Source organism: Equus asinus, chromosome 26, assembly GCF_041296235.1.
Source record: "Equus asinus isolate D_3611 breed Donkey chromosome 26, EquAss-T2T_v2, whole genome shotgun sequence".
NCBI lineage: Eukaryota > Metazoa > Chordata > Mammalia > Perissodactyla > Equidae > Equus > Equus asinus.
The window spans coordinates 24,099,034-24,126,930 of NC_091815.1; the positions used below are offsets into that span (position 1 = coordinate 24,099,034).

The following is a 27,897-nucleotide window of genomic DNA, read 5'->3' on the forward strand; positions in this document are numbered from 1 at the left end:
TGCTCGGCAAGCCATGCTGTGGCAGGCGCCCCACATATAACATAGAGGAAGATGGGCACGGATGTTAGTTAGCTCAGGGCCAGTCTTCCTCAGCAAAAAGAGGAAGATTGGCAGCAGATGCTAGCTCAGGGCTAATCTTCCTCAAAAAAAAAAAAAAACAAAACAAAACAGAGAGAAAGAAATGAGGCAGTTGGCCTAAGATTGGCTAACCCTGGAACCCTAGCCGCCCCCAGTAGCAGATCCGCTCTGCTGTGCAGTGAGTGGGTGCCACGCAGGGTGAACGCAGCCCAGGAGCCGGAGCAGGCAGAGACCACCTGTAGCCTTTCAGCCTAGGAGCCGTGTGGCTTTTGCTCCATCTCTGCCCGACTTTCTATTGGTCCTCGCCCCCGCACCGCCAGCCCTGAGTGGTCCGCACCAGCACAGCTCCCATTCCCATTGGTCAAACCTCTGTTCTCGACCTTCACTACCACTGAGGTCATGGGGCGCATCTTGGCCCCTTTCCGCCTCTCCTCTCTCTCCAGGAAAGACACCAGGTTCTTTACTTCGCTTTATTGTTAGTAAGGCAAAGATAAGATGAGGAAGTCAGTGTCATAAAGTTATAAACGGGGAGGCTGGGTGAGAAGGCGGCCAGGTGACCATCTTCACCCATCCTCCCGCTCTGCAGGTGAGGAAACACGGGCACGAGGCGGAACAAGGCCAGACCCCGGGCCAGGGTGGGGACGCGGGGGCTCTCAGAGATTGGAGAAAGTGATATTCTTCAGTTCCTTCTTCTCCATTGCGGCCTGGGCGGACTTAACGATGTCCTCGGTTTGCAGCATGCTCATGTTCCAGGACGCCTGGGTAAAGAGGGTGAGGGGAAGGTTGGAGTGGGACCAACGAGAAACGGGAGGGAGACAGCAGCGCACCAATCCGAGGGCAAGGCCTGCAGAGGGACGCTGAGCTCTGATTGGTCGCTCTGGGATCAGAGAAGGGCTGTGATTGGCCGGGCGGAGAGCCTCACCGCGTAGTTGAGGCTGTCGGCCACCGAATGGTCGCGGGAGTAGAGCAGGTTGATTTTGGTACCCTGCACCGCCACGGGGCTCTTGCTGGAAATCTCGGCGGCGAGGGCGAAGGCGGCATCAAGCATGACCTCTTTTTCTGGGAACACCCGGCTGTGGATGAAGTGGGTTGAGTGGTCCGGGAAGGGCTCTCTCGCCTCCCTCCCAGGGATGACGAAGTGGCCAATCATAGGAGACAGCGGGAAGCTTTCCCCTCCCCCCCCCCCGAAATGGACCAATCCGTGCAGGGCACTGGACTCTAGAATAAAGAGCTGACCACCGAGGGAGAGGAAGCTGCTTGGAATCCGTGAGTGAGGGTGCAGAGAGCCCCACCCAGGCCTGGCTGCCCCAGAGCTCTTGACCAGCATGGGCCTCGGCCCCTACCTGACCAGCCCACTGCCCAGGGCCTCGTCAGCCATCATCTTGCGGGCGGTGAAGGCCAGTTCGTTGACCAGGCTGCAAGAGGGTGGTGCGTGTCAGGGGCCGGCAGACAGCCCGGGTCCCGGAGATGCCCTGCAGTCCCCTCCCCCAGGCTCTCGCCCACCCACCTCTGGTTCCCGATGACTCTGGGCAGTCGCTGCAGGGTTCCCACATCGGCCGCCAAACCTATGTCCACCTCCTGGGGGGAGCAATGGTGTCAGTGCTTGGTTTCTGCCCAATATTGTCCTCCACACAACCTCAATGCCAATCAAATTCTGCATTTCCTGCAGAGCCCCTACTCCACCACCTCAGATTTCCCCTCCAACACCCCACTGCATTCCCACCCATATCCCTTCATCCTTGTAGCTTCTCTCAGTCTAGAATAGAGCCCACCCCTCGATTCCTGTGCCTTCCCAGTTCTTCGGGGTCAGCCATGTCTGTCTCCATTGGGCAGCCCTCCAGTCCTGCCCATGCGACCCCCTTCCTGCATCCCTGGGCTCCATCCTGTCTCCTGCCCTCTCCAGCACGGACCCCAGCGGGACCCCAGCCTCATCCCTGCTCCCACGCCTTTACTCACTCCCGCCCTCACCTGCACTGAATGGTCTACCCTTGACTTCCTCCATGGCCAAACCTGACTTTTTAAGGTTCAATTTGGACTAACTCTTCCGTGAAACCCTGAGGCCTTCCTCCGGGACCTCCCTCCCCACTCCCGCCCCGTAGCCTGTGCCGCCCCTGCTCCACCCGGGCTCTGCTGCTCACGGCCCAGCTCTGAGCAGAACCCGGAGAAGCAGAAGCTCAGGAGGATGGCTCACCTTCACCTGGAAGAAAGCATCCTGGGCACAGTAGCGGATGTCACAGGCAGTGATGAGGTCCACGCCTGGGAGTCAGAGGCCAGGGACATTAAATCACCCCGAGGACCAAGCCCTCCGCCCAGGTGGTGGGGACGCACCTCGCGACAAGGTCTAACTAGCAACAGATCTGAGGCTGGAGGCCATTGGCTAAGAACGCAGGGCAGCAGCCAATGGGTGCCCAGACAGAGGGAGCGTCCGGAAGGGCAGCAGCCAATGGGTGCCCAGACAGAGGGAGCGTCCGGAAGGGCAGCAGCCAATGGGTGCCCAGACAGAGGGAGCGTCCGGAAGGGCAGCAGCCAATGGGTGCCCAGAAAGAGGAAGCGTCTGGAAGGGCAGCAGCCAATGGGTGCCCAGAAAGAGGGAGCGTCCAGAAGGGCAGCAGCCAATGGGTGCCCAGACAGAGGGAGCGTCCGCATGGGTGGTGGGCGGCTGCAGACTCACCTGCGCCGATGCAGCCCCCGTGGATGGCTGCGATCACCGGTTTAGGGCACTGGAGGGGAACAGGAGGGGTGGGTCAGGGCTGGCCCAGGAGAGGTGGGCAGGGAGAAAGCCATGCCAGCTCCCCCGAGTCACCTTCTCGATGACGCTGAAGGTCTCTTGGTAGCTGGCGATGAGCCTGCGGAGGTGCCAGCTGATGCGCGCTGCGTCTTCTCCCTGGGGCTGGAGGAGGTCCGAAGCCATGTCCACGAGGTCGATACCTGGTGGGGAGGGTGAGGACGCTCACCTAGCCTCCCAGGCCACACTCGCTGCCCCAACTAGAGGTCAGAACCAGGCTCAGCCGATTCGAACCCCCAAACGACCGCAGGGGAGAAGGCAACTCACCCGAGACATAGCGAGGGACTGCATGGAGGGTGTGAAAATAAATACAAGCTAAAGCGTATTGAGTCATTATTCCCGTAATCCTCACAACGACCCTATGAGGTGGGTCCTGTTACTATCTCCATTTTTACTGGGGGGTAAACTGAGGCACCGGGAGCATAAGTCACTTGCCCAAGGTCACTGGCTTGTGAATAGTGAACTGGGATTTCGAACCCAGAACCATGCAGCTGGCTCCAGGGGCCACGACCCTCACCCTATGCCCATCGGCCTGGGAGGTTTTGGGCATGAGCAATCGAGTCAACGGTGGTCATGTCTCCTGCCGCGGGAAGAAGGGAGGGAGCAATTTTTGTGGCTCCAACTGCAAGACAGCCCCAAATCTACCTTTCTTTCACCAGTCCTTCTCCATGACTCTGGCGACCATGGTCTCGCCTGGTCTCCCAGCTCCCACACGCAGCAGAGGGACGCTGTCAACCCCTCAGGGCCCTCTCTGCTTCCCTCCCATCCCACTGACTTAGAATAAAATGCAAGGTCTTTGCCAAGACCTTTCCAGTCCTGCACCAACATCATTGCCCACCTACTCCTGTGGGCACACAGGCCTCCAATGGTTGTCGCGACAACACGACACATTCCCCACCCCTGGGGCCTTGGTGTGCACTGCTCCCTCTGCCAAGAGCAGTCCTTCCCCCGTGATGGGCAAGACTGACTCCGTCACTTCAGCAGCAGCTCAAAGGTCACCTCCTCGGAGAGGCCCGGTCTGGGCGCCCTGGCTACATAGTGGCCCCACCCCCCACTGTCTCCTTTCTCTGCTTTATCTCGGCTGCTCTCTCATAATCACATAATTATGTGCTTATCTCATTTAGTGCCTGTCTCCCTTTCTAGGATGTGAACTCTGGGAGTGGAGGAGTTTTTGTCTTTTTGTCTGCCACTGTATCCCCAGTGCCTAAATGGCCTAGTATACAGTAGGTGCTTAATAAGTGAGCAATACAGACAACAGTCCCCGCCCTCATGGAGCTGCCCTTCTGTGGGGGGAGACAAACGAATAAGAAAATACATTTTGCCAGGTGGTGATAAGTGCTGAAAGAAAGTTAAAAGAGGGAAATGGAAGTGGAATGGAGTGTGTGCACGCGTGTGTGTGAGTGTGTCTGTGTGTGCGCGTGCGGTGAGGGCTGTTGCAGTATTAAATGGGATGGTCAGGGACTCTCTCACTGAAAAAGTGACATTTGAATGAAGATCCACAGGAGGAAAAGGAGGGAGCTATGGGGATAGCTGGGATGAGGGTGGCAAATGTCAGGAAGAGCCAGTGCAAAGGTCCTGCGGTTGAAACGCACTCGGTCTGTGTGAGGACCAGTGAAGAGGCTGGCGTAGCCGGAGTGGAGTGAGCAAGGCAGCAGGTGTGAAGAGCCAAGGCCGGAGAGGTGATGGGGGCAGATCGTGCGGGGCCTCACAGGCCAGGGGGCGGACTTTGGCTTTTGCTCTAAGAGGGTTCTGAGCAGAATCACCCTTCACATTCTTCTTCCTGGGGTTAATCATTGCCATCCTTTTGCCTGTCCTCCCAACAATGCCATTTAACAAGCCTGCAAAATCGTTCCCACATTCAGCCACACCCCTGACTCTTGGAGGGGCCACCATGGCTCCGAGAGTAGGGGAGGGCTGGCTCAGGGTAGAGCAGAATTTGTGCAGGTTAAACACGTGGAAGACGGGACTCCCCTGGGTGACCTCGGCCAGGCCATCTCATCCCTGGGCCTTGGGCTTCTCCTCTGTAAAATGAGAGCTGAGGGGGCTGCAAGGATTCCAGGAGACGGGGCTCCAGAGGCACCTGGCACAGTGCCTGGCATGGGCTGGCGTCACGACAATTACTGTTATGATACGCTCCGTGTCCGCAGAGGCCAGACCCAGCAGGGGCAGTCTGGAATCTGCTGGCTCCCCTGCCGGGAGCCGTGGCGACATCATTTGATCGGCTGTTTGACAGGGTCCAGCCGATTAACGCCGAGGGGTGCAGGGTCGCCCCTTGGTGAAGAATAACCAGCTGGCCCCTCACATAGTTCTGAAACCTGTGCTGCTTCTAATTGCCCTTCATTCCTTTTCCTTTCTTAACCTCCAGTTTTCACTCCTTTGGGTGGCTGCTTGGGAGGCACAACCTCCTGGGAAAATTAGATATAGTAAGAGAATGTGACCACCTGCAGGTAACTTTCAAGATATTTTTCAGTTAATTATTGGAGGAGCACACAGTCCCATTTGAGAAAAGCAGAAAGGAATCCTGCCCAGATAAGATGTCGAATTAGGTTTATGGCCTCTGTCTGGTTAATGTTTCCTTCTCCCTCCAGTTCTTTGTCTAAATATATATGCATCGTCCTTCTAAGTTTGTTGGTTAATTGGATGATCAAGAAGTATCTATATATTATTCTTGACCTTCTGCTTTCTGTTAAAATGTTATAGAGGTTTTCTCCTAAAAGCAATAAATAATAAATAATGATGAGTAGAAGGGCCGAGGGGTGCAAGAATGCCCCTCAGTGAAGAATGGCCAGCCGAAACCCCTGATATTTTCTGAATTATATGCATGCTTTCTAGCAAGGTTGTCTATACTTGTTTCTGTTTTTCATTCTTGAAGATATATACTTTAGCTTAGCTTTTCAGCCCTTTACTTTACTAACAAAATGATACTTTCTCCGGCAGTGTGCTTAAGGGACTGTTAGCTCTACAATCTAAAAGACAAAAGAATGCTTCCACCCTCTAAAGGGCGCGAAAAAGTAAAGATGTTTAACTGCCCGCTGAGAATGCAGATAGCCCTGGGGATAAGACACCCTGGAGTCGCCTTTTGTTCCCATTAACCATCTACACTAGTGACGTAAATGATTGAGGGAGGCAGGGATGGCTCCACCAGGATGTAACCAGACGGACTGCTGTCCTGTCCGGAGGCCTGGACCTTCTCTCTTTGATTTAACTTTGCCATGAATTACAACAGATGCCTAGGTACCTATCTCCTTTAGCTTAGAGACAACAAACACTAGTTAATTGCGGAGAAGACTACCATTAACCTTATGCTCTATAGAATGGAATGCTAATAAATATTCTTGTGCTCGTTTTTTACTTCCTTATCTCTCTGAGAATATTTGTAGAACTATTTCTGTACTAATCCTGAAAAATATATAAACGACACTTGTGCACAGTAAAAGCGGACTTGCTAACACCAACCAAAGTCTCACGTCCCCCTTTATTTCCCCCTCAGTCATTGCGCCGACGCCGTCCATCCCTCAGGAACCTGGACTCCGCCGGGGCAGGAGCCCGGCACTCCCCCACGTCTGAGAAGCCATGTGACACAGCTTGAGCCACACTCACTCCAGGACAGGCCAAGCCAGGTGCCCTGCCTCCTCCCACTGGCTTTTCTGGTCTACCCGCCCCACCCAGAGCTGCAGACACTGGCGTTGGAACCTCTTGAAATAAAGGGCCCCAGACCATGGGACAAGGTGTCTCCCACCTTGTCCCCCGGTGCCCCTCGAAATGTCTCAGATGTCATTGTGAATCATCAGTAGGTTATTCATTCATAAATAATAACAGCTACATCAACCGAGGTTTTGCATGTGTTAACGTTTTGACTGTCTTCACTCATTGAATCCTCACGGCCGCCTGATGAGGTAGGGCCTGTTGACATGCTCTCCATTTTCTGCAGATGGAAGCACGCGGCACAGAGAGGTGAAGGGGTGCGTGCAGGCGGCAGAGGGGGGAGGTGGTGGCTGCTGGGGTCAGAGTCCTTGCTTTGAACCAGCACGCCAGCCCTCTGGGTCACAGCTCAGGGCACAGACCCTGCAGCCAGGCAGCCCGACTTCGAAAAGCCCAGCTCTGCCACTTACAGGCTGGGACAACTGGGCAAGCTTCGTCCTCTCTCTGGGCCTCAGTTCCCTCCCCAGAAAAATGCGGATGAGAAAGGACCTTGTCACAAAGGGTTGTGGTGAGAACATAGAATTCCTGGCAACCAGGAAGGGGGCTGGCAGTGGAGTGACCTTGCTGAATGTTTGTTGAAAGAATGAAAGGAGAACAGAGAAAGGGTGGGAAGAAAATATGTGAAGATGTTAACAGAGGAAACAGAAAGAAATAGATTGTTTACTGCCTGTTGTCCCCACTGAAGTCGGGAGCTCCATGAGGGCAGCCCGGGGCTATCTCAGGCTGCACTGAGTCTCCAGCCCTGGGCTGGGCCCTGCGCAGAAATCAGTGTATGTGATGCCTCCCTTCTGGTATGTTCTCTCCCACAGACATCCACTACGTGCTCTGGTTGGACGACACACAGCTACCTGACAGCGCGGGGCAGATTCTGGAAGGGGTTATCATTTAGAAGAAGGGACTGGCACCCAGTAAGTCACCTGTTTTTAACGCTGCTGGCCTGAGGCCAGCTGAAGTCATGCTTGAAGAACCAGAAGCTAGAGTCCAGGCTGACCCTTGCTGCCGGAAAGTGAGGGGGGAAATTCCAGAAAGCAGAGAGCCAGAGGGGGGCCCCAAATTCTATGTATAAAAACTCTGCCCAAATCTCTCGCTGATCTGTGACCCATGAAAGCAGGCCAGCGAGAGATTAAAAAACTGGGTCTAAGTTGGTAAAACAGGAAACTCAACTCTCTTTGGAGTTATGTAAGAGTGTCCAGAATTTCCACAACCTCTCCTTCCCGTATCCTAACCTCCAGGACACAGCCCAAACTTACTCCAAATACAAAGAAACGGGAAAACGAGACCCAGTTTTTCAAGAGGTAGTAAACAGGGACGGACCCCAAGGTGACCCAGATGTTGGAACGAGGGGACAAGGTTTTTAAAGCAGCCTGTACGACTATGCTCAACGACACAAAGAAAAATATGCTCGTGATAAATAGAAGGATAGGAAACTTCAGCCGAGCAAGGGAAAACGTCAACGAACCAAGTGTAGATTTGAGAAGGGAAAACTACAATATCTGAAATTTTAAAAGTCACTGGCTGGGTTTAACAGCAGAACAGAGATGGACAAGGAGTCAGGGGGTCTGGTCCATGGAAATTATCCATGGGACGAACAGACCCATGGGACAATCAAAAGATCAAACAGACATGTAACTGGAAACCAGTTCACATGTGCTGAATAACTGCATAAAGTACGATATTATTAATACACACTTGACCGACACACAAAAACACAGACCGGGACAGGTTAAGGGCCTTGGTCAAGGCCACAGGTCCAGGATGGAAACCTAGACTTCAGAGGTGATCCTGTCATCTAACTTCTGTATTTGAATGTTTTAAATGAAAAAATAATAATAAAAGTGGAAGTTGGAAGCTGCTTACAACCCTGATTAAGCAGCATTCCTCTGCTCCCAGGAGTAGAGGGGTCGGCGGGGGTGGGTGTGGAGAGCCCCTGGTACCTGCACTGAACATTTTTCCTGAACCAGAGATCACCACAGCCCGACAGTCGGCGTCTTGCGCTATCTTCTTAAAGCATTCCACCATCTCCCTGTGGAGGGCAAGGAGGGGAGGGCTGTGTCTGGGTGGAGATGCCCACCCTCCTGTCCATCTGTCTCCCGCCCCCCAGTCCTGCCTCCTCCTGCAGGCAGGCCTCCAGGATGTGCAGGCCAGACCTCCAGAAGGCCCTGTTCATGGCATTCCTCTTCTCCATCCGGTTTAGCTCCACGTGCAGAATGTGTCTCTCGGCAGCTGTCACCCGAAGGGACTCATAGCTGTGGTCTGGGGCTTTGCTGGGGGCAGCTCCGGGGGTCTCACTGGGTGCAGAGGAGCCCATGGGGTGAAGGCTAAGGTTCAGACCCCGGTGGGTGGGGGCTGTCAGTCCTGGGGAGACAAAGGAAGGAAGAGCCTTCGGTGACCCCAGATTGGGGACACAGTACCTTCAAGAGCAGAGGGCGCAGTGACGTTAGACTGGAGACTGCAGGCCCCTTTGAGACCTTGGTTTAGGGGCATACAGACTTCAAGATTAGAGGTGCTTTTAGTGGCCTCAGTCTGAGGACAAGTTCAGATCCTCAACCGTGGGACTGACCCCAGGTTGGGGATCCTGAGCCGCCAGCACCCCGATTTTAAGACCCAGTCCTATAGAATTGGGAAGCCCTTTGAACGAGAGCACGCAGCCCCCTTAAAGGGGCTCGCTCGGACCCTGCCTGACCCGGGACAGGTGTCCCCGTCCTACCGTCGCTATGACAGAACGACAGTGCAACAGACCCCCAGAGGTGAAGAGGTGACTCACGCCATTTCAGCAGGTCTCCAAGTCTGCGAGAAGCCGCCGTGACCGCCGCCATTGGGACAGTCCCTGGCGTCACTCGACTGGAGAAAACCAGGGGGGCGGGCACAAATGGCTGCCATATTGAGTGAGGGCATCAATGCTGCAGCCCGCCCGCGGTAACTAACCCCCTCCCGCCATCTTTACTAAGGGCAAGCGGAAGCGGCCTTCTGGGCTCGCCTGCGCGTCAGAGGGCGGCTTAAAAGGGCCCTTGGGCCCAGTGGGAAGCTGGCCTGAGATGGTCCACACGGCTGCGGGCGTGCCTGGACCGAGTCCATCACAGCGCTGTTTCACAGGGTGTGCAAACGGGGCCGCTGAAACGTCCAAGGACCTAGTGGCAGAATAAACCCAGCCCTGCCAGTTTGCAACCAGGCGCTTGTACCGTCCTAACCAGAAAGTGAGCAGTGCTGTTTACCCACGGAAGGGAATGAACATAGAAACGGGCCAGCGCGAGGCGCCCACTGTGCGGCCCGAACCCCGCACCGCCGGGAGGACAGAGAGGCAGGGGCTGGGGAGGGGGCTGGCTCGCCGTCTCCGGGCGTCAGGAGTGCTGAAGGGGGGCATTTACGTGCCTCCGAAGTCCATGTGCTCACAATTTCTTTAAAAAAAATAAAGTCACTTGGGAGAAAGCCAGCTAACTCGAGAACAGAGCGTGGGGGCGCTGCTCGTGCTGCTCTGGAGGGAGACGTCCGCCGGGACGGCCCTGGACAGCGCCTGGCCTCCTGGCAGACGGGCCACAGCCGGGCAGGCTCCGTCGGGAGCCACCGGTGACCAGCCGTCGGCAAACTGCCTGGCTGCCCCTGCAACGGGAAACTGAAACCGCTACGCCGGTCCCAAGATACAGGAGGAACACGGGAAAGACGGAGAAGTTTGTTTGATCCATTTGTGTAGAAAGATGCTTCGAGGGGGCTGTGTGTGTATAGAACACGGCGCACGCATGGAGTATCTAGGAGGCAAAACTGCGTGTAACAAGGGATGAAAACTGGGTGCTGGGAGACAAAATGGGCGTGTTTACTTTTTACCCCCTCGATTGGCTGAAAAAGAAATCCTACATTGAGACATTTCCGGCTGCAAGGCGACTATTTCTCCTAGACCGCCAGAGGTTGTTTGAAACGTCCCCTGGCGAAGCGGAGTTTGTTCCTCTGACAGATGCCGCGTGACCTCAGTAGACGCCAGTGATCTGAGTTTAAGACCTTCACAGTGAATTCCCCAAGTGGGTGCTTTCTCAAGCGCACACACACGAGCAAGGCCCTGTACTGACTTGCTCCTCTCCGCAGGGCCTGCTTCCTCCGGTAGGAGCCAAAGTCCTTAACGCTGGCTCCTGCCAGGCTGCCACCCACCTCGCCCCACCCCAACCACACACACAAGTCCCCAGCCACCACACTGGGGAGTGTGTCATGCTGCAATCGCACACATCCTTTAACCCAGCAACCCACCTCCAGAGCACGGTCAGGGAGGCCGGCTGTTTGTGTAATGATAGACGTGACAGGACTGTTCTCAATTGCAAAAACGTGGACATGACCTTTCGGCCCAGATAAAGTAAATCATGACACGCACACAAGATACTGTGCAGGTGGTGGAGGTCACTCTGCATGTGATACGGTGCACAACACTGTACAGCACACACACAGCACTTGTTACAGTAACACACATCCAGAGAACTTTCCAGATGGAAGAAAGGATCACAAGGCTGTTCAAGGGCACACTTTCACTTTTATCTGAGGTTTTATTTTCTAACCTTATAAAAATGCAGGCTGTTTACTTCGCAGGATTAAGGCTCTTTTTTTCTCTCGAGTCTGAATTTCTTCAACACCATTTACTTTTTTCGTTGTTTTTAAGACAGGCACCTGAGCTAACAACTGTTGCCAATCTTTTTTCTGCTTTCTCCCCAAATGCCCCCAGTACATAGTTGTATATTTTAGTTGTCATGTGGGAGACCGCCTCAGCGTGGGCTGACAAGTGCGATGTCTGTGCCCAGGATCTGAGCAGGTGAAACCCTGGGCCACGGGAGTGGAGTGCGCAACTTAACCACTCGGCCACGGGCCAGCCCACCATTTTCTTTTTAAAGTGACTCTCAAGTGGACTGAGCTTGCTCAGGCAGGGCCCGTGCAGAATGCAGCCAGGCGGCCCCGATGTTCCTCCAAGGCCTCCTGAGTTCCTAGATGGTTCCGTGTCTGCCCAGGGTGGAGCCTGCAGCTCCCCCAGGGGTGCGGCTGGGGCCCAGCCTGCCACCTCTGCAGAAGACTCAGTGGGAGGGAAGCAGACACACCTTGGAATCCCAGAAAGTGCTATGTTTATTTTCCAAACAATTTTATTGAAATGTGCAGAGTACATGGGCAGCACAAACATATGAACAGGGAAAAAAAATCACATGTACAATAATTTTTAAAAAGTGAACGTTAATCTTGGGAGATGTTTCCCTTCCCCTCCCCCTCCAGACCTCGAGCATTTTCATTATGGTTAAGCCTCTACTAACCTAGCATTAAAAAAAAGGAATACAGGATCTTTTGCCAAAACAAACAAACCAACAGCATAAAGGAAAGAGAAACGTTTTCCTGCTCAGAAGGGCCTCTTCTTCGGCACCTCATTAGGAGGCATGCTGAGCGGTGGAGAAACACAACTTCAGGGTGTAAGGGTACGGACCATCTGAGGAAGGGAAAACAAACGTTGGCCTGGGCCCCTTTCTAGAGGCTCCCCCCACCCAGTTCCCCTCGTTTTGTGCACATCTCTTTTTCTGCAGTTCAACTGCAGAGATCTAACCCGTCACTGCCCAGTGTGAGTCCTAAAAACAAGCCACTTCTCTTTCTTCAACCCCACGCCTAGCTCCCTCACTGCCCCAGGGCAAGAGTCCTGCCCCAGGAACTGGGGGCAGCGCGCAGACCTGCCCAGCTGGCTACGCTAGCCCCTCTCCTGGCACTGTCTGAGCCGGCCCCTGTGACTGACGCTGCCGGGCGTGTACCAGCGTCTTCTGACAGAGAGCATGCCGACTCCCTGGAGGACAAGCCTGAGCAACTCCCAGGCTGGCAGAGGGGGTGGCACTCAGCAGCCGGGCTGGCCCTCCCATGGGGAACATGAGGCTGCTCTCCTGACAACCAGGCCCCACCTGCCTGTGTCAGCGACTGTGAGAAAATCTCTGGAGCCCTATCTTGAGGGCAGGAAGGATGGCTCTGGCCTGAAGCCAGCCAACACAGCAGGCCACAAGGGGACGGCTGCACGACACACAGACACTCACTCGGGTTCTTCATCTGGTAATGGTTCAGGAAGCCCAAAGTCTCCAGGGCGTCGCTCTTGGATTCCCACTCCAGCAGCCCAGAGGAGCTGCGCTCACCTGCTCGGAAAGCAGAGGTTGCGGCCTGCGCCCAGCAGGACCTAGGGTGTGCCCCCTACACCCAAGGAGTGGGAAGGGCGGGTGGGGGGTGCCGGGGGCGCAAGGCACTCACTTTTGCCTGAGAACACTTTCACAGAAGATGGCCGCTTCACTCCCAGCTCATCGCAGATCTGCAACAGAGCAAGCAGAGACTGAGAAACACACGGCACCTCTGCCACAGGGCAGAATCAAGCAGACCGTGCCTGAGTGCGGGAGTGCTCCCAGAGAACGGGTTTCTAGGCTTCTACCACATCCCCTGAGGTGTCCCCATGAGCCTAAGGTTTGGAAACACCGCTCTTACCTTTCTGCTGCCAAGAGTTGGCACAGTGCTTGTGAAACGCCCCATCCTCACCTGCTGTCTGGGTGTGCTGGCACCAGGCAAATGTTTGCTGAACTCAACCTCTCAGGCTGGAGCAAGGGGCAGAGTCCACCCCGCCAGCCTGGCCTCCTCCTTCCCATGAGCACACCTAACGAGAGCCCCCTGCACCCAAGGGCCAACGATGGACGCCCTGAGACTAGACTGGGATGAGCACTCTGCCACCGGGACGGGAGGACTCTAACCAGCAAACGACAGCGGCAAGAGCACAGCTAACTCCAGTGCTGCTGGAGTTCGCTGCCACTCCAGCCTGTGTGTCCTGGAAACTGCTGTGTCCCCAGCACCCAAACCCAGCGTCTGGCAGAGCGGCTCAACAGGTATGGGTCAGAACACAAGGCACGACCCACTGAGGGCAGCGGTGAGGGCCCAGCCCCGCGGCACCCACCTCGAAGAAGTTCTCCTCGGTCACCTCCAGAGGGGCGTTGAAGAAGTGCAGCACGTTGCTAGGGTGCTGGATGCGGTTCTTGGCGGCCTGCTCCGGAGTGGAGAACCGATTGTTCCGGGACTCGCTGAAGTCTTTGTAACTGCAGGACCCGTCCTCCAGGCCGTAGGACTGACCAGGCATGATGGCCGGCTGCTTGGAGACACTGCGGGGGAGGCAGAGCCCTTCGTCAGACCTCCAGTGGTCCCTCAAGCCCTCCACTGCGGCCTGGTGCCCATCTGAGCGCGGTGTGCCTAGGGGGCACTGCTTCACAGCCGGGCGAGGCCCACTCGCCTTCTCCCCCTGGTGCGGAGGAGCATCTGGGAACGCATCTGCTCCCCCCCACTCCAGCCTGATGAGCTCCTCGGCCTCACTGTGCTCCGCTGCAGCGCCCTGTCCAGAGCGGGCCCCTTCCCTTCTCAGTCCCTCGCCAGCCCTCCCCAGGCCAGGGAGACCGGGCACCTACCAGACTTTCAGCTTCTGCCCGAACATGAAGTTGTTGTTGAGGTGGGTGATGGCCCGGTCCACGGCATAGCCGTCAGCCATCTCCACCATGGCGGCCCCCGGCTTGCTTTTCATGAATTTCACCTTGAGGAGAGCAGCCGCGGTCGGCACCACTGCCCAGATGCCAGGGACCCTTCTCCCGCCCCTCCGTTAGTCAGAAGCAAGTCACTCCTGCTCTGGGCCTAAGCTTCCACTTCCTCACTTGTGAACTGGGAATCAGGAGGAGCAGGCCCAGCCCACGGCAAGCGCTCGGCCCAGGAGGCAGTGTTTTTCTAACTGCAGGACCTAACCCCCAAGCTTGTCCCTCCAGGATGCGCAACAGCAAACAGAGGGCAGAGTGAGAAACTACAGCAGCCCTGCTCGTCAGTGTCTGTCACACACAGACAGCTGCGTCGACAGATACTGGGTCACAGCGCGAAGCAGTTCTCTGTGTGGGTTACAGCATCAACATGCTGCCAACAGTAGTGCAGGTGTGGAAGCCAGGCCCTCTCTCTCTGAGTCCTGCTTCCTCGTAAAGGGACGGGAACCTGGGCAAGCGATGCGCCCTTGGTGCATCTCCCCTACTTGTTTCATTAAAGCTCCGTATCAAAAGTCAACTTCTTACATGTCAAGCACTTTTAACAGTGCCTGGTACACACGAAAAACACTGAACGTGCACTGGCTGCTCCCACCATCAACGAGCCGAGCCAGGGCTACAAACTCAAAGGCTTCTAGGACCCAGCTGGGTGCGACAGAGGAGCCCACCCGGTCTAAGGCGGACAGTGACCAGCCAGCCCCAGTCAAGCATCCCGACAAGCCAGGCAGGAAGGCCTAGTGCTGCCAGATCATCTGATGTTTTCCAGACGAAATCCTTGCATGATCACCTTTAACTATCATGGGTAAGTTTTCTAAATCACGATATCCACATAACGTTAGATAGTAGTACTTTCACGTGACAAGGTCCTGGCTTGTGAATACTGGAACACCCACACACAGGGAGGCCCAGACTAACTGTCTGCAGCCAGTTGCCCGACTAACGGCGTGAGCCCTCCGGCCCGCGCTCCAGCCAGGCCTGCCCCCGGGCCTGCCAGGTCTAAGGACAGCAGGGCATCCAGCAGCAGCTCACCTTCTCCACATTGCCATACAAGCAGAAGACATTGAAGACTCGATCACAGTTCATCTTAGATTGATCCAAGCCATAGACCATGAGCACGGGGCTGTCGGCGTGGGGGCCATACTCGGGTGGTGGGGGAGGGGGTGGGGGATGCCCATATTGGGGGCCGTAACGACTTGGGCCCCGGCGGTGACCCCCCACTGGTGGGCCCATCCTTCTCCCTTCGTAGTGAGGTGGGGGGGGGCCGTAGCCCTCATCATGGTAATGGCTGTGGTACCCACCGTGGGGCCCTCCTGGGGGGTGGGAAGGAAAGAGAGGGAGGACGGGTGAGAATTTGCGCGGCGGGCAGCGGGCAGGGGCACATGAGCCACGGGAGTCCACGGAGGGGAACCCCCTGCCCTCACCATATTCTGCGGGGTGATCTCCCAGGAGAGGGGGCTGCCTCTGGCGTTTGTTAGGGTTGCTGCCAGGGTCACCTGTGGACAGAGAAAGAGAGTCAGAGCCTAACTTGGAAAACGGGGGCGTCTCTCCCTCCTGACTGCAGAGGCTAATCTCCAAGGCCCTCAGCTCTGCAACCTGGCTGCAGACCCTCCCTTCCTCACCAGGGCTGCCGGGCCCTCCTTCCTGTCGTGTGACCCAGGGTGGGCATCAAGCCCAAGCCTCAAGGCTGGAGTGACTGCCCCTCCCCTGCCCCGCCCTAGCGGCTGGTCTCCTCTCTCCCTACAGGAAGCAGCCAGGGTTTGGGCCTGCTCTCCCCTGCCCTGGCCCTGGTGGGAGGCCCAAGGCGTGGGCCCTCTGGGGAACCTGCAGCTGCTGTGGAAGCTGATATATTTGTTACGGGGGCCAAGAAGAGCTTTCTAAAATAGCTCCCAATGAAGGGAGAGGAGCGAAGAGCAGAAAATACCCAGGGGAGGGCAGAAAAGAAGATAAAATTTGGCCCCCAAAGCCCCAAGGTTCCAGGGGCTCTAAGGCCCTCTTTCTAGACCCTTTCCCTCTCAATCCTGGTCCCAGCCATCCCCCTACTAGTCACGTCCGACCCAAGGAGAGGGGCCGGAGGCAAGGAACACAGGGCAACATCAGGATCAGTTCAGATGAACAGTTATGTACAGGCGTCAACGTTCTCAGACCAGACAATGGCGCAGATCCCCCGACCCCAGCTGCCGGTCACCATCGCTCCCGTTAACTCAGCACCTGAGTGGCAGGCACTGTGCTCAGCATTTTACAGACATCACCGCTTCTTCAGTTCCTCACAACAACCCTATGAGGTAGGTACTATTTCAGCCCCATTTTACAGATAAGGAAAGTGAGCAGTTAACTTTTAACTGAGCAGTTAAAAGACACTTTGGCCCAAGGTCACAAAGCAAGTTAGTGGCTGAGCCGGGATTTGAACCCAGGTCTGGCTGACTCCAAAACCCAGGGCTCGAGACCACTGCCATTTCCTGCCACCCAGCCTGGGTTGTGTTTTCAACAATCGGTCATTACAAAGATGGAAAAGGGCTACTTACAGCAGAAGTACAGAGTACAATGTCCATTTGTCACAAAAAACAAATCTGTCTTTTCTCTTACCATTGGACGCTTCAACAGTGAGTTAGCACAGTTCTGAAAGATGGCGTCCCATCAAACATACACTGCGACCCTGCATCACATGGTTTTACAGTCATAAATACAAGTTACGGCACACATCCGCTACAATTTTTTTTTTAAAGAATTGTTTTTTAAAAGTCAATGTTCTGATTAAATCAAAAATGGCTCACAGATGTTCTGTCCTCAGAAGATACCAGAAAGTGGAAAATAAAGGTGTATGCAGTGGGTAGTGTCCCTCCGTGTTGTCACTCCTCACATTGTGTGCTGCAGTGCGGTGCTTCTGGCTGTGTAGCGCTCCGTGTGCGTGTCTCCTGGTTGTGAAGTGTGCCAGTGGCCCCACTATGCCCGCGCTTTTGGCCTTGGGAGCACGCCCGGTTACCCGCCAGCAGGTAACTGTGTACCTCTGAGCTGTTTGGCTGTCTGGTTTTAGGTCTGTTTTGGTTTTTTGGTTTTTTTTTGTTGTGGTTTAAGTTTTTTTTTTGGTTTCTGATCTCCAGTTGGTGCAGATTATGTTGGCAGCCGATGACTGCAGAAAAAATAAAAACATCAAAACAGAAAAGAAAAAAAGAAGGCCCTCCCCAAACCAAAGGACTTAAAAAAACCAAAACCCATATGGCGAGGAATGGAGAGGATCCTATTGTCTCGGAGGCCCATGGAATCTACTTCAGTCTATGAACGTTCTCCGCAAAGAGTGCCGCTGGCTGGCTGGGAGAGCTCTGTTCTCTGTGTTTCCTACTTCTGTGTACATTCTCGGGCTCGAGTTTGCTTGGACTTTGACCTTTAATGTCTAGTAAAGAGCAGCGTCTGCTGCCGTGTTGCGCCTCTTTCTTTGCCTCTGTCTGCCTCTGTCTCTGTGCTTGGAGCTGTTCCTTGGAGCGCGGTGTGGTGTCCTTGATGTAGTGAGCTCAAGTCTGCGGCTGCTCTGGGGACGTGGTGCAGGCTGCGTGTTCTGTCCTCTCCAGGAAGAGCTAGTGGTTTCTACCCTGTGTGTTGGTGAGCAATGTGCAGAGGCAGAGCCGCTGAAGTACGGTTCCCGAGGGGGTGGCGAAGCACCGCCCTCGCTCCAGGTCACCTCCTCAGCTCTCGTTTTTGACCCCCGGCTCTGGGGCGGCCAAAGCTGAGAGGCATCAAACAATGCCCGGCCAGCCCCTGCCACTAGCCCCTGCTGGTCTGCACATCTTCTAGTTATGTTCCTTGGAGCAGCAGTGGCTGGTTGCCGTGTTTCTGTTAGCGGTCATGTAATGCCATTGCCCGCTCTGGTACATTCACTTGGCACCAATGTGCCTCTGACCTCTGCAGGGGGCAGCCGGGCCCACAGCGCCCATTGTGAGGGTCCTGGGGAGAGTCTAGCCCACCCTGCCCACTGCTTCCCAGCTGCAAGGGCGAGCAAGACAGGCCTGCCTGGGACTCGGGGCCTCTGGCCTCCCGGGGCCCGAGAGATGTCAGCCACCAGCCTCCTCCCTCAGCCCGCGGCCTAGTCCGACGTAGCAGACCAAGACAGACACAGAGGTGGACGGTTTCGCTGGGGGGGTGCCGCTGTTTTTCAAAGGCAATCCTCCACCTCTCCCTCCTATCCAAGGCAAACCATTCTTGACAGATTCTAGGAAGGGGGCCGTCCACGCGGGACCCCGGCAGAGATGTTGAATCCCCTCTACAAGTGAGGTGAGGCGTGTCGGCCCTGCTCCAATCCAGGGTGTCTCACCTCCACCAGGTCAGCCTGCTCAAAGGCTGTGCGGCAGGGCCCAGGAGCCCTCGTCACCTTCCCAATCTGCCCCCGGCCCCAAGCAGACCCTGTGGGCCGGGGAGAGCAAGGGAACGGCTCCCGGCCCAGTTAATGGAGAATCAGGGACTCTAAGCAGCCCCCAGAAGGGAAGCAGCAGAGTCCACCTGGGAGCTGCAACGGTTTACCAACCCCCACCAGGCCCTGTGCTCAGTGAGGCCCTGCTCCCAGCCCGTCCAAGCTTCTGCCCCGACTGCACCCTCAGCCTCAGCAGAGAACAGGAAGCAGCAGCTGGGACCCAGAGGCCCCTCGGTCCCCCTCTCCCACTGCAGCGTCTTTTCCAAGAGCTGAGCCCAAGGCCCTCTCATGTCCACAGGGAACCCAATGGCATTACATAACCCTGAGCCCAGGTCTATGAGGTGCACTAGTCGAGTGAAGGCAGGTGGTGTGTGGAGAACAAAGTGGCCGCAGGATTACCTTGTCCACTGAGGTTGGGGTTGGTGTAGTCCCAAGTATCCTGGTCGTTCCTGAACACGTTCAAGCGTGTGGGCTGCAGGGACGAGACAGAGTGAGCTCAGCCCGGGCCCGGGCCCCGGAAGTGGACGGGGCCGGCTCTCCCCAGACCTACCTTGGCGTACTCGATCTTCAGAGTGCAGCAGCCTGAGTAGATGTCAGCCCCATTGAGCGAGGCCTTGGCCCGCTGAGCACTCTGCACTGAGTCAAATGTGAGGACAGCTAAGGAAAGTCTCGGCACAGCCGCTCCTTGGTAAGGGTTTCAAGTTGTCCCAGAGAAGAAGGAAAAGGTAGCACCAAAGACTATGCTACATGTGGCTTTGGGTTAGGGCCCTGCACACGGCCACCAGTCGCTCGTACAGAGCGCTGCCCTGGGTGAGCGGTTGCCGGGCAGAGTTCTCCTGTGATGTGCACCCCCACCCCACCACCTAGAGGTGGCAGCCACCTCCTCTGCCACCACACAGAACAAGGCAGCTTCTTTAGCCTAATCCTCTCCCTTCCCTGCCGTGTGCTCTAAGCTCAACCAGCCTGAAACGTCAACCAGACCATTCCTGTCCTGGGAGTCCCTCAGTGGCTTCCCACTGCACCCTGAGCAAGCCTCACGCCATCGTCTTGGCCGCCTTAGTAACGCCACCATGTCCACGGCGAGCCCTCTCCTCTCGTCAGCACCTCTTCAGCTGTCACATCCCTCACCTCCTCCAACACTACGCTCCTGCCCACCTGACGACCTGGGCAGAGGCTGCTTTCTCCGCCTTCAATACCAGCTCCCAGCTCCTCTCGGAAACAGGCTATCACCTCCCCAGACACGTTCCCGGAGCCCCTGGTGTCTCAGAGCATCCTGCTCTTCCCCCTCACAGCACCTTAACTCCCGCACTGCCACACTACATCCAATCACTGGTTTATCGGTGGTCCCTGCTGTCCGACTGTGGGCTCTGTGAAGGCAGCTGGCACAGGACAGCAGGTAGCAGCACAAGTCGGCTGAGAGGCTGGACCCCTGTGTGGCTGCGACAGCCCCTGCTCCAAGAACACCAGTTTCCCGGCAAAGGATATTCCACCATGGCCTGCACTCCATTCTTCCGGAAAATGACAATTCTCTGAACAGGGCCACAAGGGTTACAGATAGTGTACAGAACATCCTGGAAAGGTAAAGACAGGCAAGATGAAGGGGCACTGGCACGTCAGTGGCTCGGGGCAGATCTCACAGAGGAGCCTTGACGAACGCCCCCTGGCACTCACCGTGGTGATGGAATAGATGGGGTTCAGGATGGTAAAGAGCAGCACGCTGTTGACGCTCCGGGAGTCATCCGAGTCCCCGGGGCGGGAGATCTTCTGGCTGGTAGAGTAATTGACAAAAGCTGGGTGACCAGCAATGTAGATCTGGTTGTCCGCTGCGTAGTTCACGGCGTTGCAAGCCCCCAACACATCTTCAAACTCCACCAATGCTTGTCTCTTTTTAGGCATTACCACCACATAGCTGGCAGAGAGAACGGGGGGAGGGCGACGAGAGTAGGAGAATGGCCTTCAGTCCTGTGAACTGACTCCTGCCTGGCCTCTGGACTCCTCTGTACCCTGTCACAGTTTCCCGACCTGAACACCAATGGCAGTAAGTGGCACAACATGCAAAAGAGGTGTCGCTTTGGCATTACCTCCTCTAGGAAGCCTTCCTTCCTGACTCCTCCCCCCCGACTGAGTCAGATGCCTCCCCTGTACAGAGGCCTGGGCTTCCCCCATCACCATGTTGGTCACTCTGGTGGGTGACTGACTTGAAGGAGGCCAGGACAGTTTTGTTCACTACGCTTTCCCAGTCCCCAGCACGCGCCAAATACTCAGTGAACGCCTGCTAAATGTGAGAGTGCCGACTACAAATGACAAGGCAGAGGAAGGAAAGAAAAAAGGACAAAGAGCTTGCTGTAACCTGACCCAAAGTACAACGGCCATGCCAAAGAAGAGATGAGCCCCAGGACCTAGCCAAAGGAGACTGGACCAAACTGGCCACATCGCTTCCAACCAGAAACAGGTAATGCATGGGACACCAAGGTGTCAACTTCTCTGTATACCCAACTCCTGGCCTCGAGCCGAGTACCTGATGGGTCCAAACTCCTGCAAGGCCTCCACAAGGTCAGCTTCCACCACACCGTCAATCAGGCCCCTGATGTGGACAACTGGGGAGGCAGGGGTTTTGTGCGGGTCATCGTAGTTCTCCTAAGAAACAAAAACAAGACTTCATTTCCTGCTGTAAACATGGTGGCCCACTGGCCCGAGCTGCAGGAGACTCAGTCTAATAAGACAAGTGAGTGTCACTCAGGAAAAACAAAGGCAGACAACAACGGGCAGCCAATCACCCTAAAAGGATTCTAGGCCAGCAAAGCGGAGGCCCTGAGTGGGTGGCCACTTGCCCAGGGGCTCTGTTGTAGCTGCTGAGGGAAGCAGAACAGAGGATCAGGTTAGTCCCCTATCTTACATTCCTCCCAGGACCTGTCTCTTCCCACTGGTCAAGGAAACATGAAAAGACAGTGACCTGGAACGGGGACACCACCGGCAGGAAGGGGTCGAACAATTCTCTGCAGCAGTGCGAATCAGGACATCCCGTGGCATCCGCCCTAGCTTCTCTGCCCTCTCCCGGGTGAAGCAAGCTACCATCATTACCCAGCCGGGCCTTCTGTTCCCACCATACCCTCCCACCCAAATCTGCATTGGAAAATACGGCCTAAGCCAGACTAAGGAAAAACGGGGTGAGGACGGTCTTTCAGAAACACAAACTCCCACCCATACCACTAAAAACCAGTTCCCTTCCCAGGAGAAGTTATCTTTCCACCCACTCACACAGAAGCCTCTGGAAGGAGGAGGAAAGCCACTTTCTCCACGTCTCCTGGGCTCGGGGTCCAACCTCCTGCCTGAGAACGGCCAGGCAGAAACCCATGGAACAGGGGCAGAACTGGATTCTATTTCAGGAATGAACCACACAAACCACAGGAGGCACACCCAACTGACGGTTCCCAGCTCGCGGTTCAGAGTTCCACAGCCCCGAGCTCCAACTCCAGCTCCTCCCCTCCCCGGCTACCTGACCTAGAGGAATTTACCTCATCTCGGTACAGAGAGAATAAGAATACCACCCCCTACCTCCGTGTCCAACTGCAATCCAGCTACCTACAGACGGCGTGGAGCAAGGCCTGGCAGACACTAAAATGCTGGCAAATCACAGCTGCGGCTGCCACTAAACCCTGGAAGACCCTGCGTTGGCTGGACGGCAGTTCATGAACTCGGAGGAAGGGGGAGGCTCCCAGCAAGCAGGAACTACTAGGGGTGTTTTCGCAGAAGGAGACTAAAAATCCTTCCAAAATCCGAAATGCCCACGCTCAGGGAACATTCCGGGGCATCGAACCCACTGCGCAGGAAACTAAGCAAACGAGGGCTCCAAAGCCGGGCTCCACTCCCAAAACGGCTAAAAAGTTCTTTCCCGAGCCTGGCTTCCGGTTTCCAAGACCCACCAAAATGGGGGACATACTGTGCTAGGGGAACAGCCTCAAATAAACCAACGTCTGTATCGACAGAAACTACGACGCTATAAAAATTAAGTAGCGATAGCACAAAAATTCCCACTTCGGCGCGAAGAAGAGGGGAATTCGCCGCCCACTCGTTACCGCTCACGCGGCGCCCCCCCCAACCGCCCACGAGGCCCGGGCGGCAGCAGTGCGCCTGCGCGCGGGGCCAGAGGAGGAGAAGATAAAGAGGAAAAACCGGCCCGGCCGCGTGCCCGGCCCCCACACGCCAGCCCGCGGCGCCTGCGCACTGCGCCGCCCGCAGCGCGAACCGCTTCCTCCGCCCCCCCACCACGCAGGGGCGAGCGCGCACGCGCAAGCGCCTGTCCTCGCTCAAACCCCGCCGTTTGCCTAACGCCTGCCCCTCCCCCACCCCGTCAACGGCGCGAGGGCCTAGGCGCGTGCGCACAGGCCCCCCCCTTAAAATAAATACCCTAAAAGTGGAAAATTCTCCCTCCCTTCCCGGCCGTCCCCGGCAATGAGGGCCCTGGCCTCACCCCGCCACCGCCGCCCGCCGCCCCGGCTCCTCCACCGCCGCCGCCGCCGCCTCCGTGCTGGTCACCGGCGTTGTCAGTCTTGAGCCGCTTAGGGGCCCGGCCGCCCTCACTGCCGCCACCGTAGTAGCGGCCACCGCCGCCTCCGCCGCCCGCCGCCGCCATCTTCACCATCGCTCCCGACCGCCTCCGCTGCTCGTCCGGCTGCTGCCTCTGCTCCAGCCGCCGACGCCGCTTCTCCGCCCGGGGCAGCAGCCTCCGCGACATGGCGGCGCAGAACCCGCCTCCCCCCGCCTCTCATTGGGGGAGGGACACGCCCGTCACCCGCCGCCCCCACCCGATAGGGGGAGCCACTGGTCCCGCCGCGGGGGGAGGGGAAGCCTCCACATGCCTTGCGCACCTATTGGATACAGGCCACGCCGTTCTGTAGGAGGGCCCGCCCTCGTTTGTCTAGGACACTCCTTATAGGCGAGCGCTTTCTACCAGTCATTTCGCCGACCCCGCCGCCTTAAAATAAACTTCAATTTGATAGGTCGAATTTCTGGCACTGCCTGGCTTCCCTACGAGCACCTGATAGGAACGGCGCTCCCCACTCTCCTGAAAAGCCCCGCCTCCTTCCCAATTTCATTGGTTTTCTCGCTAATCCATCAAACCGAAGGCCTTTAGTGTTCCAGTCACAACGGCTACCTATCCGCGCCACTCCGCAAGGGGACAAGGAAGCCCCGCCCCTCTGCCTCTTTCCAGTGGCTACTGGTGGTGCCCATCTTCTGCGTCTCCACCCGATTGGTTAATGGGGAGTAGAAAGCGTCCCCTCGCCGGATCGTAGGACTGGCGGTCTCTGATTGGGTGAAAAAGGGGAGCCCTCAGGCCGGTAGGCGCTCTTTGGCGCAGTCTAGGAAAGAACGCATGCGCGAACACGCTTTCAGGCGCCTCCCGGGGCGGAGCGACCCTCTAAGGGAGCTAGGGCCTGCAGTACCCTGAGTATTTGTTGCGTGACTGCTGTGTGCAGCGGCGGAAGGCTGGACCAAGACACAGGGGCGGTGCCAGCTCAGCTCTGTTCCCATCACTATAGCCTCTTCCTCGCCACCTCTAGCCTTCACAGGGCCGGAGGAATTTTTTTTAACGCTAATTTGACCCTTTCTCTCATTATAAAACCATTTGTTGCCGCCGCCTGTGTTGCGACCGTGGCCAGTCCGGCGGCGTCGTTTCACCACTCCATCCTTAAACTCGGCCACAGTGACTGTTTGCAGTTTGCACGTGGGGAAGCCTCTTTCGCGCACCTCTCGACCTTTGCCCGTGCAGCCCTTCCACCTAGAGCATTTGCTCCACTACCCCTCCTGCCAGAGCAAGGAATAGCTCCTCTTGTCGTGCAGTCCCGGTTCACTCCGAAAAGCCTTCCTTGTCCCTGCCAGCCCAGACCCCCGGCTTCCCCCATGGTAACCCCTGATCGCTCAGGCCAACGGCTTTCACGCGACAGCCCTGACCACTCTGGGCCGCCAGTCTAGGGACTGTCCAAGTCCTGCACGGGCAAGGGAGCGGCGGTCCCTGCCTCGGCCCGCCCACCAAGCACCGGGGACAGCACCCGGCACGGCGCTAGCGCTCAGCCAAGGGGAGTCAGGGTGTTCTAACCGTCTGGCAGGGCTTCCTTCCCCAGGGGCGGGGTAGGGCCACCCTGCAGAGAATGCCCTCGCTCAGAGTCTCTAGGGTCCAACGACGCCCAAACCTGGGGATCTGGGGCCGGGGCCGGGGGTTGACCCAGGATCCCGCCCTAAGGGCTCTGAGTCGTGGGGCTGCCCGCTGGGGAGACACTGCGCTTAGAAAGCGAGGACAGAGTCGTGGGAAACGCTGGGCACGCCCCCAAAGATGCTCCGGAGCCTTCCCCACCCCGGGTGCCCGGGTCTTCTCGAAATAGTGGTCCTTGTGGAAACTAAGTTTGAAATGGGGTCAGTGGCACTAAGAGAGTGGGACAGGCCCGGTGGGTCTGCGGACAGAAGAAACTTGGGGGTGGGCTGATGGAGATCGAAACGAGCTCCCCGTCTCACTGGGAAGAGCCGAAGAGGCGGGCAGAACCGAGATGGGGGCGGCGCAGCGCCCGCCACACGTGATCCGTGCGACGGGAGCCAGGCGGCGCCGGTCCCCCCGAGGGGCGGGGTCGCGATGTCCCGACGTCAGAGGAATGCGGTGGGGGGAGGGGAGAGGGGCCCCTCCCCTCCCCGCCCCCGCGCCCGGCCCGGACGCCCCTCGCGCCGGCGCGCGCGGACGGCCCTCGGCGGAACCGGCCCGGGCGTGGCGCTTTCCGGGCCACTCGCCCGCTGCGCGCGCCCACGGCGGGCGACCAGGCGGCCGCGTTATCTGCAATCCCGCGCTCCCGGCCGCCGCCCCGCCCCCACCCCGGCGCGCGGCCCTGGGCGGCGGGCGGCTGGGGGCGCCTCCCGCCGATCCCCCCGCCCCGCTCCCCGCCCCTCTCCCCCAGCCCCTACCAGCTCGGCGGCGAGCCTGGCCGGCCGTCCGGGATCGAAAAGAGAGCAGACACTGGGAAGTTTTGGGGGAGGGAGGGGCGGGCCTTAAAGGGACCGCGACCTCTTTTCAGCCTGGAAAAAAAAATGTGGGGGGGTAGAAGGGGGGGCACCGAGAGTTGCTCCACGGTAGAACGGAGGAAACAACGCAAGAGAGGAATGGGAAGACTCTAGAGCCGCAGCGTTCGGGCTCCGCGTCCCTTTTCCCCAAACACCCCCAACCCCTCGATGCGCCCCCCCATTTCCTTCGCAGCAAGTCTCGCAGTTTGGGAATCACGCCTCGTTTCTCCTGGTCAGCCAAATGTTCTGGTGGTTGAAGGCAGTGTTGGGGTGCACATGGTACAGATGGGGAAATGGGCTTGGGGGATGCAAACGACTAACCCAGGATCCCACAGCTTGTAAGTGGCACAGCGGGACTTGTCTGCCGCCAAAGAGGCGTGACCACCGCACCGTAGTGCCTGGTCAGGTTATGGGGGCTGCAGTATGCCACGGAGGTTGAAGGCACAGGCTCTAGGGCCAGACTGCCGGGGGTCAAGTATGAGGCTACACTTAACTGGCTCTGTGGCCTGAGGAAAGCGATCTAGCTTCTTGGGGCGTCTGTTTCCTCATCCAGGAAGACGATGGTAATAACGCCTGACTCCTGGGGTGGTCTTGAGGAGTGCAGAGAATGTCTGGAAGCAGAGGGGACCTCAGACCTACCCCCATTTCTCAGATTAGGTAAAATTGAGGCACAGAGAGGGGAAAGACCAGTTGAAATTCACCACAGCTGGGCACCCTCTGAAAAAGCAAGTGGTTCCCCCCTTTAACACCCCCAAGGCAGAATGCACCCATGTGGGCCCATCTAAATCCATGCCCAGCCCCTTCCTGCTTGTTCTTGACATGGTGCAAACATTGGCTTTCCTTCTCTTCATGAAATACCTAATGCTCGTTTCTGGCTTCACCCTGGCTGTTCCCTCTGCCGAGAATACCCTTCTCCCGGATCTTTGCTCCTCATTTGACAGACTTTGGCTCCAGTGTCATCTTCTGACCGGCCCAGCCTAGTCAGCCCCATACACAGTTATACTCATGGCTCCCCATTTCTCTCTCTTTTTGCTTTATTGCCCTGTGAAAATATCTAGTTATTTGTTTAATTTCTGTCGCCTCACTAGAGTCTGGGCTCTTCGGGGGCCAGAAGTGGGCATGTTTTAATTCCTCTAAGGACCTACTCTGGTAATGATAGTAAGTGATGCAGTCAGAGAGATGCGGGAAGGAGCAGTCTGGGAGGGGCCTCATGTGCCACCCACAGTAGGACTCTCACTTTTACTCTGAGGTGGAGCCACGAAGTGTCTGCAGCAGGGGAGGGCCCTGATCTGGCTCAGATATTCACACGAGGGGCCTTGCAGCTGCATGATGTGGGTGTGGGAAACACACTGTGGGAGGTGGGGTGCGAGCAGGAAGACAGTAGGGAGGCTGACTCAGTGGAACAGGCTGGACAAGAAGGTGGAGGGGACCAGGGCAGGGGCCGTGGAGGAGTTGAAGTGGGTGGGTTGTGGATGTGTTGTGGAAGTAGAGACCCCGGGAAGGGCTGAGGGCTCAAAGCTCCTGGTGATTAAGAACCCCAACTTTGGGGCTCAGAGTGGCGGCCCAGGACCCCGGCTCCTTTCGGTGCTCCATCCTCTGTGCGATGCTGCATTTTTAAGGAGAATCCCTTCTCCCTCTCCCAGGACCAGCCGCCCACTGCAGTGACTGTCGGGGGCATGCATGTCTGTGGCAGCCCCATCCAGATGGGGATGGCGGTTCCCCTGGCCCATATCCTCTTTTCAAACAGTCAGATTTCTTTCAATTAAAAACATATTGGGGCCGGCCCGGTGGCGCATCGGTTAAGTGCGCAGGTTCTGCTTCAGTGGCCAAGGGTTCGCCGGTTCGGATCCCAGGTGCGGACATGGCACCGCTTGGCAAGCCATGCTGTGGCAGGCGTCCCACATATAAAGTAGAGGAAGATGGGCACGGATGTTAGCTCAGGGCCAGTCTTCTTCAGCAAAAAAGAGGGGATCGGCAGCAGACGTTAGCTCAGGTCTAATCTTCCTCGAAAAAAAGATATTAAGTGGGTAACATGACCTTGGTGAATGAAGTAATTTGTGGCGAACACTCTCCCTCCCTGCTCATCCCCGTCTCCCGCCCCTGAGCATCCTTCCAGAGGAATCCTAAATACACACCAGCAAATACTTCAATACAGACACTGTTTTCACATTCCACACAGATGTTTCTGCTCTCCACTGGAAGATTGGCCTTGAGCTTTGTCTGTGGGTTGCTGCCATAGCGTGACTGCTAACAGCGGTGTAGGTACGCACCTGGGAACCGAACCCGGGCCTCTGACGTGGAGTGTACCGAACTCAACCACTAGGCCATGGGGCTGGCCCCTCTTTACT

The 27,897-nt window shown here is 56.9% G+C and overlaps 2 protein-coding genes across 5 annotated transcripts; both read right to left on the minus strand.

The window, feature by feature from the left end:
• Positions 1-534: 534 nt before the first annotated feature.
• On the minus strand, positions 535-9,540 carry ECH1 (enoyl-CoA hydratase 1). Its single transcript, XM_014848682.3, has 10 exons — positions 9,330-9,540; positions 8,713-8,920; positions 8,500-8,588; positions 2,882-3,006; positions 2,750-2,798; positions 2,270-2,334; positions 1,586-1,656; positions 1,422-1,493; positions 1,001-1,151; positions 535-836 (listed from the first exon to the last, which is right to left on the minus strand). Exons 1-10 carry the CDS (start codon positions 9,379-9,381, stop codon positions 732-734), a joined length of 987 nt encoding a protein of 328 aa, XP_014704168.1. The 5' UTR covers positions 9,382-9,540; the 3' UTR covers positions 535-731.
• A 2,111-nt stretch (positions 9,541-11,651) lies between these two features.
• On the minus strand, positions 11,652-25,530 carry HNRNPL (heterogeneous nuclear ribonucleoprotein L). Of its 4 annotated transcripts, none has more exons than XM_070498626.1 (13): positions 25,454-25,530; positions 21,024-21,142; positions 20,177-20,414; positions 19,991-20,076; positions 19,056-19,152; positions 18,905-18,977; positions 15,528-15,599; positions 15,136-15,416; positions 13,993-14,114; positions 13,491-13,692; positions 12,803-12,860; positions 12,595-12,690; positions 11,652-12,008 (listed from the first exon to the last, which is right to left on the minus strand). In XM_070498626.1, exons 3-13 carry the CDS (start codon positions 20,399-20,401, stop codon positions 11,950-11,952), a joined length of 1,371 nt encoding a protein of 456 aa, XP_070354727.1. In that variant the 5' UTR covers positions 20,402-20,414; positions 21,024-21,142; positions 25,454-25,530; the 3' UTR covers positions 11,652-11,949. The 4 variants fall into 4 exon arrangements, with proteins under 4 accessions (XP_070354727.1, XP_014704172.1, XP_070354728.1 ...); XM_014848686.3 differs by lacking the exon at positions 25,454-25,530 and adding an exon at positions 22,977-23,277; XM_070498627.1 differs by lacking the exon at positions 25,454-25,530 and adding an exon at positions 21,764-22,602.
• Between the last annotated feature and the right edge of the window lie 2,367 nt (positions 25,531-27,897).

Coding starts and splice junctions, on each gene's coding strand:
- ECH1 (XM_014848682.3), bottom strand. CDS start 9,381: ATGGCGGCGGTCACGGCGGCTTCTCGCAGACTTGGAGACCTGCTGAAA. Junction 8,921..9,329: donor TGGAGACCTGCTGAAATGGC/GTGAGTCACCTC, acceptor TTGTCTCCCCAG/GACTGACAGCCCCCACCCAC. Junction 2,799..2,881: donor CCTTCAGCGTCATCGAGAAG/GTGACTCGGGGG, acceptor GTTCCCCTCCAG/TGCCCTAAACCGGTGATCGC.
- HNRNPL (XM_044758919.2), bottom strand. CDS start 23,240: ATGTCGCGGAGGCTGCTGCCCCGGGCGGAGAAGCGGCGTCGGCGGCTG. Junction 12,861..13,490: donor CCGAGGAGAACTTCTTCGAG/GTGGGTGCCGCG, acceptor GCTCTGTTGCAG/ATCTGCGATGAGCTGGGAGT. Junction 12,009..12,594: donor TTACCAGATGAAGAACCCGA/GTGAGTGTCTGT, acceptor TCCCTTCCTCAG/ATGGTCCGTACCCTTACACC.